Below are 10,239 nucleotides of genomic sequence, written 5' to 3'. Positions count from 1 at the left end.
TATGGGACTGAGGGAATATCTTAGAAAATCTCATGTATAAGACATTGTAGTGTCATATTATTTATTATGATACGGTAGCATAATATAGTAATACTCAACCTTCAGAATCAAACAAGGGTAGAATGACCATTAGAGCATCTCCAATAGGCGCCCACAAAGAGCTTCACGCACTAAAATTTTATTTTTTTGGCGCTGAGCAGCTCCAGTAGATGCTGTAGCGCTAAAAGTTTTTTGGCGTGCGCTGAAAAACACTATCACGCGCAGCATATTTTGGGTTCCGGGTTACGCGTGCTTCACAATTTACACTGTTTGCTTTTTGGACACGTGTTTTTAAGCGTCTACTAAAGTAATGTTGGTCCAGACGCATTAAAAGTGTTACACTGACGCGCTATAATTTTTATTGGGTGCAAGACTTTTGTGCGGCCGTTAAAGATGCTCTTAGATAGCCTTTTACGTATTTTAGTGAATCTTTGTAAAAGATCCGTGTCAGAAACTTGCATTATCCTGTTTCAACTTCAGATATCTTCATCCCATTTTCATTAACACTTGCTTATGAAAGAGCCTTACAGAATCAGCGAGACCCTTACGGGAAAGAACGAGAACGGAATCAGAAGAAATGACTACTTTGCTGCCTAACAATTAATTACTGTGCACAACGGCTCTCCTTAAACCTAAGCCAGCGGTTGGCGAGGTCGAACTCCCAGAGGTGCTCCTGCTGCAGGATGTTGCCGATGACGGACACCCCGGGCCACACGCCCTCCTGCAGCCCGATGCACTTGACGCCGGGCGCCGCGTCGATGACGTAGCTCTTGGTCGGCGGCTGGAGCCGCGCCGACCCGGCGAACCGCACCTCCAGCTTCGGGACGGCCGGCGGCGTGCTCGTGGCCGTCCAGTTGTAGCAGTACTCGAACGGGTCCATGGTCACCCGCGGCACTCCCGCGAGCTGCTTGCTCAGCGCGGCCACGACGGCCTTGTACGCCGGGGTGGCGAGGATGGTCAGGCTGGTGCCGGAGTCGAGGATGGCGCCGCCGCTCTTTTTGACGTCCCACACCTCGGCGGGGATGTCGAGGGCCTCCCCGGCGACGGAGACGGCGTCGACCGTGACGGCGTAGAACGGGGCCACCTGGGCGTCGAGCAGCAGCGGCGTCCTCGACGATGAAGCGGCGCCGTTGGCGTCGGGGCCGAAGGTGAGGTAGCTGGAGGTGTTGCGCGGGGCGAGGTGGTCGACGAGGCAGTAGGAGAAGCGGCCGCCGAAGCGCGCGGCGGCGCGGGCGGCGAAGGAGATGTTGCTGTTGCCGAGGCTGAGCACGCCGTCGGAGGCCTGGAAGCTCTGGCCGTCGTAGGAGGTGGTGCAGCCCAGCACCACCTGCTGCAGCTTGGCCTTCCTGTCCGCGCCGCCGCCGCTGGAGCCGGACAGCGCGACGGTGGCCGCGTCCGTGCCCACCACGCCGCGGGCCGACGAGTTGTCCTTGTACCTGCCAGCCACACGCACGATCAGGTCGTTAGGATCATCAGTTGGGTGGGATAGCGGTTGGGATGGCACATGCAGCCAGAGATTCTGACAGGGTAGCAGAACACAGCGCAGCCGGGAAGAAAATTTGCAACGCATTATGATGGAGCCGAGTTGACCCACTCCAGCTAGAGCGCGCACGGTGTCTGTTGGTGATCCTGGGCCTAATGTGTTCATCTGATGAAATCCTACTTGCAAGTTACTACTACAAAGTGATGGTGGTGTGCCATGGGGACCGTGTCTTTTCGTAAGGCAGCATGCACAAGGTAAACAACAGACAGAGCCAGCTTGCAAGATACTACTACTACTCATCTTCCATATGCTCCATAACGGAATCATCATTTGAAAAGATCACACGTCTTGTTCATGAACTGTAAAGCAAAAGGAGGGAGCATTGTTCCTAGAGGTGGACCTAAGTACAGTGGAGGGAGGGCATAATAATCCAGCGTAGCTCAACACAGTTTTGTAGCCAGGTGACCCAGTCTGTTTTCGGCAAAGAACAGTGACGCACCAATATGAATGTCAATCAGCCTCATCAAGCTAGCTGGCAGACCGAACGAGCTACGCAGTGGCACCCCCATTGCCCCTTGATTGAGAACCACGGCATAGCCGGGATGGTAGGCATGGGCTGATGCATGCCTGCCCGCCTGGGTTCGAGCCTCCGTGCTCGCAATACCAGCGCGTACTCACCTAATTCTTCTATAAAAGTAAACCGAGGGATTCTTCCCCTCCGGTCTCGAAAAGAAAAAGGACAGAGTACATTTGTCTAGCTAATCATTTTTTAGTAGGATTAGTACAGCAGCGCATCGGACCTACTTGAGTTAATTGCCTGCAAAGCAGGTGCTGAATATCGAGATCGGTGACAGATCATATGCTGGGCTGGATAAGGGCGAACATGGCAAGATTCAGATACTGCGCGCGCGTCGATCCCAACTTGCATCGCACGTACATGCCCAATAAACGAGCTGCGGAATGGTACATTTCCTAATCGCCTTTTCTGAAAACCTAGCCGTTAACTGTAAAGCAGGTGCTAAAGCGATCGGTGACAGATGGATCGACATGTTGGCCAAAAGCTTGCGGCCGAACGTGGCAAAGGTTCAGACGCAGTCTGCTGGTCAACCTGAGGGTGCTACCGCTTGTGGTAATAGTGTCATGAGTTTCACGACTGCGGTTAGCACTGTACTACGAAGGAGCAAGCTGTGCTAAGTATGAACGACAGGGAGAACAAATCAACAGTCTTGGCAAAAGACAGAGTTGCCAGCAACAGGAGTAGTTCAGGACAGAGCAAGCAAACACTGCGTGCGTTTCTCTGAATTTTAATCATACGCGTACGTACGTACGTACGCGCAGCCGCACATGGCGCGTTCCTCGGTCGCCCCGGCCAGCCCGACCCACCGTTGGGCGCCATCTACCATTGCCAAGCTGCTCCGTTTTTTATAGCAACGACGACAGCGCATCGTCGCTGGCCGCATGCGCGCGCCGCCGCCTAGCCTAGACGGCAACGTGCGCGCGGCGTGCCACCAGCGGAGCAAGCCCAGAGCGCGCACACCCACGCGGCGTGCGTCCAAATCTGGCGCGCGCGACAAGGTGACGCGGCCGTCTGACGCCAACGATTAAATAGGGAGACCGCCTCAATCCCCCTGTCCGAGCTTGGAGACTGTGCATCATCACGATCGAAACCAGATAGTAGAAAAATTGGCAGGAAAAATGTATACTCTATACATAGATACTGCTGGACTCCACAGTGGAGTTGGTGGAAACCCAGTGAATGCGGAGTGAAGAGCGAGCGGGTCGGACGGGGGCCGATCGGCGCGACGGGCTCTGATTCGTACCTCGTTCGGACATGCTCATGATCGCTCATCCACCTACGCGGGCGCGCGCAATCAATGGCCGTAACGAACGCCGCAAAAGCCGAAGCAGGCAGGCGAAGCTCGGGGCTTCGTGAGTGAATGAATGCCACGCCCTGCTCTGCTACGGCGAGGCGGCCACAGTCACCACGGCCGCGGCAACTTTATGGCCCCTGCCCGCGCGCCACACCCACCCAGCACGCACCCAGGCCACTAGGCCGGCCACGGCGCGCACTTACTGCGCACCTGCTGCCGCGCCACCCCGAACCGAACCACCGTGTCGCACGATCCAGAGCGAGCTAGAATGGAGAAGCGACAACTTGGCAATGGTGGTGGTACTGACCTGTAGTCGTAGGCGCAGGGGGCGGTGCCGGCGGAGCAGTTGGCGAGGGAGAAGGGGACGTAGGACTTGCACGTGTCGGAGGAGCACGGGAAGGGCGCCCACGACTTGGAGTCGGCGGGCCGGAACACGCGCGGCGAGCCCGACGGGGACGCAGCCGACGGCGAGGACGCGCCGCGGCACTTGACCCAGGTGAGGTCGCTGCCGGTGTCGGCGACGAGCACGAAGGGCTGCGCGGGGGTGCCCACGCGGAACTTCACGAAGTACTGCCCCGTGCCCGTGTACGCGCCCGACGTCAGCGGCATCGCGAACGCCGACGCCTCCGGCCCCGGGGCCGTCGACGTCTCGGCCGCGCGCCGCCGGCTAGACGACGCCGACGACGCCAGCCTCCGGGAGATGTAGGCGTGCCGGTGCCGGTCGTCCCGCGCGCGCTCGGCCAGCGACGCGCCCGGGGCGGCGGGCACCAGCTGCAGCCGCGCCGACGCCCTGCTGCCCCGCCGGTGGTGGTGATCCCTACCGCCAGCGGCCGCCGCAGCGACACAGGCCAGCAGGATCAGCACGAGAACGGCGACCCCACAACGGGCCATTGCTTCTTCCTCCTTGGCAGCTTCACCGGACGACAATGGCGAGCGGAGCGGAGCTTGGCGGCCCCTGCTTTTTGGCAGTGTCCGGCAACGGCGAGGGGAGGCGGCTTTTATAAAAGTCGCCTGCGCTCTCCAGACATGGACGGATATAACGCGGTTGATTGCGCTGGGTGCTTGCTTCGTTGGCGATCGCTGCGATTGCGGGTCGAGAATCATTTCTTGCCCGATTCGGCTCGACCCGTTAATCATGTACCCACGAGCGGTGTGTCAGTGAGAGCCTCAGAGGACAGTGTCTGCGAATTAGGCAACCGGACATGACTTGCCAAAATAATGCTATGTGCTTAATTAGGGTAATTTGCACATAAATGTTACATTATGTCACTTAATTAGGGTAATCAAGCAAATACTAGTGTTAAAAAACGTCTTATATTATGAGACGAAAGAAGTAGTATGGTTCTGTGATTTCAGAAGAAAATCAACTTCCAATGCTTGCAAATTAGGCAACACGAGAAAATCAAGAGAAAATAGTATGGTTCTATGTAACAAGTATATCAAGTAAATTAGTGTTTGCTTGATTGTAAGTAAGTAATCAAGTAAATCATTACTGTAGAGGCTCAAGAGGGCAAGCAAATCTCTAAAAGAAGAATCCGTAGGTCGTCGCCGTTTGCACGTAGTCATTACTGGAAAGCAATTTCAAAACCGAGCGCCGAATTAATTTTGATATCAAGTCATTAATTTCATTATAACTTAGATAGTACTTGCTAATTATCTGTGCAATTAATTTGGTCCATTTCTTTTTTTTTACGAGAAAACTTTTGATCTATTAATCAACTATCAAGGTAGTACAAAGAACACTAGAAGTAAAATTTACATCCAGGTCCATAGACCACCTAGCGACGACTACAAGCACTGGAGCGAGCCGAAGACGCGCCGCCGTCATCGCCCCTCCCTCATCGGAGCCGGGCAAACATTGTTGTAGTAGACAGTCGGGAGGTCGTCGTGTTAAGGCCCCATAGGACCAGCGCACCAAAACAGCAACCGCCGCCGATGAAGAGAAGCATAGACCGGAAGGATCCAACTTGCAGACACACAGACGTAGATGAACGAAGACCGGATCCAGTTGGATCCACCGAAGACAAACGCCGACCGGATCCCACGAGATCCGCCAAAGACAAACCTCCACACGCCTTCCGATGATGCTTGAAACATCACCGGGATGGAAGCTAGGCGGGGAGGACCTTATTCCATCTTTAAAAAGTCGTCGCCGCCTCATCTTATTGAGCATGGCACAAACCCTAACTAAACTCAGAAAACCATCTAAAAGCGAAGCCCTCCCGCCGCAAGAGCCGAGATCCATTGTGCCTCCATGGTCCAAGGACCATAGGAGATGAGGCGGACTGGCGGCGCCGGTGAGAGGCAAGGAAACCCTAGATAGGAGTTGGCACGTGGGCAGGAGCGAAAGGTTTGGTCTGTACCAACTCGTATATAACTTGGTCCACTTCAGTAAGGATTTTTTCGCAAAGAATCAATTTGTACACCGAGTCATTAATGCAATAATTAATTAGGCATATAGATAATTAGATGTAGATATGCTTTTCCAATTTGACATATGATACGTCCATTTTGCATCATGCTTTCATATCGATATTTATTGCACTATGGGCTGTTATTTCACATTATGTCACAATAATTATGGCTATTATCTCTTATTTTACAAGGTTTACATAAGGAGGGAGAACACCGGCAGCTAGAATTCTGGGCTGGAAAAGCAGCAAATATTAGAGACCTATTCTGCACAACTTCAAAAGTCCTGAAACTCCACAGAATACCTTATAATAAATAATAAAAAATCCTCGCCAAAGATGAAGACCAGGGGGCCCACACCCTGTCCAAGAGGGTGGGGGGCGCGCCCCCTACCTCGTGGGCCCCCTGGTGGCTCTCCGATGACCATCTTCTGCTATATGAAGTCTTTCGCCGAGAAAAAAACCAGAAGCAACCTTTCGGGACGAAACTCCGCCGCCACGAGGCGGAACCTTGGCGGAACCAATCTAGGGCTCCGGCAGAGCTGTTCTGCCAGGGAAATTTCCCTCCCGGAGGGGGAAATCATCGCCATTGTCATCACCAACGCTCCTCTCATCGGGAGAGGGCAATCTCCATCAACATCTTCATCAGCACCATCTCATCTCAAAACCCTAGTTCATCTCTTGTATCCAATTCTTGTCTCCAAGTCTGGGATTGGTGCTAGTAGGTTGCTAGCAGTGTTAATTACTCCTTGTAGTTGATGCTAGTTGGTTTAATTGGTGGAAGATCATATGTTCAGATCCTTTATGCATATTATTACCCCTCTGATTATGAACATGAATATGCTTTGTGAGTAGTTACGTTTGTTCCTGAGGACAAGGGAGAAGTCTTGCCATTAGTAGTCATGTGAATTTGGTATTCGTTTAATATTTTGATGAGATGTATGTTGTCTAGCCTCTAGTGGTGTTATGTGAACGTCGACTACATAACACTTCACCATTATTTGGGCCTAGAGGAAGGCATTGGGAAGTAATAAGTAGATGATGGGTTGCAGACTAAGGCATAGCCTAGTGGTGGAAGAGGCTGATGCCTTCCCACCCACGCAGGTTCAAGGCATGGTACTTGCAATTTGGGTTTGTTGCACCAATTATACTTTAGGGGGGTCCCTTACAGTCTTTATGTCAAAAAAAGTAGATGATGGGTTGCTAGAGTGACAGAAGCTTAAACCCTAGTTTATGCGTTGCTTCGTAAGGGGCTGATTTGGATCCATATGTTTCATGCTATGGTTAGGTTTACCTTAATACTTTTGTTGTAGTTGCGGATGCTTGCAATAGAGGTTAATCATAAGTGGGATGCTTGTTCAAGTAAGAACAACACCCAAGCACCGGTCCACCCACATGTCAAATTATCAAAGTACCGAACGCGAATCATATGAACGTGATGAAAACTAGCTTGACGATATTCCCATGTGTCCTTGGGAGCGCTTTTCCTTATATAAGAGTTTGTGCAAGCTTGTCCTTTGCTAAAAAAAGGATTGGGCCACCTTGCTGCACTTTATTTACTTTTATTACTTGTTGCTCGTTACAAATTATCTTATCACAAAACTATCTGTTACCACTTATTTCAGTACTTGCAAAGAATACCTTGCTGAAAACCGCTTATCATTTCCTTCTGCTCCTCGTTGGGTTCGCCACTCTTACTTATCGAAAGGACTACGATAGATCCCCTATACTTGTGGGTCATCAAGACTCTTTTCTGGCGCTGTTGCCGGGGAGTGAAGCGCCTTTGGTAGGTGGAATTTGGTAAGAAAAAATTTATATAGTGTGCTGAAATTTACTGTCACTTGTTACTATGGAAAGTAATCCTCTGAGGGGCTTGTTCGGGGTATCTTCACCCCTACCAGTAGAGCAAAGACTTGCTCCTCAACCTACTGAACCTATTGAAAATGAAATTCCTTATGAGTATCCTTCGGGTATGATAGAAAAACTGCTAGCTAATCCTTTTACAAGAGATGGAACAAAGCATCCTGATGAACACCTAATATATATGGATGAAGTTTGTGGATTATTTAAGCTTGCAGGTATACCCGATGATGTTGCTAAGAAGAAGGTATTCCCTTTATCTTTGAAGGGAGACGCATTGATATGGTATAGGCTATGCGATGCTACGAGATCATGGAACTACAGAAGATTGAAATTGGAATTTCATCAAAAGTATTACCCTATGCATCTTGTTCATCGTGATCGCAATTATATATAATTTTTGCCTCGCGAAGGAGAAAGCATCACTTAAGCTTGGGGGAGGCTTAAATAAATGTTATATTCATGCCCCAATCATGAGCTCCCAAGAGAAACAATTCTTTAAAAAAATTATGCTCGGCTTTCTGAAAACAATCGCACCATGCTCGATACTTCTTGTGCTGGCTCTTTTATGATGAAGGCTATTGGATGTAGATGGGATTTATTGGATAGAATTAAACGCAACTCTGAAGATTGGGATCTCGACAAAGGTAAGGAGTCAGGTATGACACCTAAGTTTGATTGTGTTAAATCTTTTATGGATACCGATATTTCCCGTAAGTTTAGCACTAAATATGGACTTGATTATGAGATAGTAGCTTCTTTCTGTGAATCTTTTGCTACTTATGTTGATCTCCCTAAGGAGAAGTGGTTTAAATATCATCCTCACATAGAAGTAAAAGTAGTTGCACCTATTAAACCTGAATAAAAGACTGTCACTTATAATGATCCTATTGTTCCTACTTCTTATGTTGATAAACCACCTTTCCCTGTTAGAATAAAGGATCATGCTAAAGCTTCAACTATGGTACGTAAAAGCAATATTAGAACTTATATACCTCCTGAACAAGTTAAAGTTGAACCTAATGTTGCTATTGTTAAAGATCTCTTGTCTGATAATATTGATGGGCATGTTATTCAGTTCTGCGGTGAAACTACTAGAATTGCTAAACCTTGTGCTAAATATAAACATAGACCTGTGGTAGGCATGCCTGTTATTTCTGTTAAAATAGGAGAACATTGTTATCATGGCTTATGTGATATGGGTGCTAGTGCTAGTGTTATACCTTATGACTTGTATAAAGAAATCAAGCATGAAATTGCACCTGCTGAGTTAGAAGATATTGATGTCACAATTAAACTTGCTAATAGAGATACTATTTCAGCAGTGGGAATTGTTAAATATGTTGAAGTCTTGTGCGGGAAAACTAAATATCCTACTAATTTTCTTGTTCTTAGTTCCCCACAAGATAGATTTTGTCCCATTATATTTGGTAGACCCTTCTTGAACACTGTTAATGCTAACATAGATTACGAAAAGAATGTTGTTACTATTGGCTTGGATGATATGACTCATGAATTTAGTTTCTCTAAATTTAGTAAACAACACCATGAAGAAGAATTGCCTAGTAAGGATGAAATTATTGGTCTTGCTTCTATTGTCGTACGTCCTAGTGATCCTTTAGAACAATATTTGCTAGACCATGAGAATGATATGTTTATGAATGAAAGAAGGGAAATAGATGAAGTATTCTTTAAATAAGAACCTATTCTGAAACACAATTAGCCTGTTGAAATCCTAGGGGATCCCCCTCCACCTAAGGGTGATCCCGTGTTTTAGCTTAAACCGTTGCCTGATAATCTTAAATATGCTTATCTTGATGAAAAGAAGATATATCCTGTTATTATTAGTGCTAACCTTTGAGAGCATGAAGAAGAAAGATTATTGAAAACTCTGAAGAAGCACCGTGCTGCTATTGGATATACTCTTGATGATCTTAAGGGCGTTAGTCCCACTCTATATCAACATAAAATAAATTTGGAAGCAGATGCCAAACCAGTTCGTGATCCTCAACGACGTCTGAATCCTAAAATGAAAGAAGTGGTAAGAAAAGAAATACTAAAGCTTCTGGAGGCAGGTATAATTTATCCCGTTGCTGATAGTCAGTGGGTAAGTCTTGTTCATTGTGTCCCTAAGAAGGGAGGTATTACTGTTGTTCCTAATGATAAAGATGAATTGATTCCACAAAGAATTATTACAGGTTATAGGATGGTAATTGATTTCCGCAAATTAAATAAGGCTACTAAGAAAGATCATTACCCCTTACCTTTTATCGATCAAATGCTAGAAAGATTATGCAAACATACACATTACTGCTTTGTAGATGGTTATTCTGGTTTCTCTCAGATATCTGTGTCGGCTAAAGATCAATCAAAGACTACTTTTACATGCCCTTTTGGTACTTTTGCTTATAGACGTATGCCTTTTGGTTTATGTAATGCACCTGCTACCTTTCAAAGATGCATGATGGCTATATTCTCTGACTTTTTTGAAAAGATTTCTGAGGTTTTCATGGATGACTTTTACGTCTATGGATCTTCTTTTGATGATTGCTTGAGCAATCTTGATCGAGTTTTC

The 10,239-nt window shown here is 48.0% G+C and overlaps 1 protein-coding gene across 1 annotated transcript; it reads right to left on the bottom strand.

Annotated features, from left to right (window-relative positions):
* Window positions 1–502: 502 nt before the first annotated feature.
* Window positions 503–4,518, bottom strand: LOC119291273 (aspartic proteinase NANA, chloroplast-like). The gene is made up of 2 exons (XM_037570007.1): window positions 3,701–4,518; window positions 503–1,475 (listed from the first exon to the last, which is right to left on the bottom strand). The coding sequence occupies exons 1-2, from the start codon at window positions 4,495–4,497 to the stop codon at window positions 644–646; spliced, it is 1,629 nt and encodes a 542-aa protein (XP_037425904.1). The 5' UTR covers window positions 4,498–4,518; the 3' UTR covers window positions 503–643.
* Between the last annotated feature and the right edge of the window lie 5,721 nt (window positions 4,519–10,239).

The sequence above is a fragment of the Triticum dicoccoides genome, chromosome 1A, assembly GCF_002162155.2.
Source record: "Triticum dicoccoides isolate Atlit2015 ecotype Zavitan chromosome 1A, WEW_v2.0, whole genome shotgun sequence".
NCBI classification, from domain to species: domain Eukaryota; kingdom Viridiplantae; phylum Streptophyta; class Magnoliopsida; order Poales; family Poaceae; genus Triticum; species Triticum dicoccoides.
Note: the sequence above shows the minus strand (reverse complement) of the source record. Positions and strands in the feature narration are given on the sequence as shown.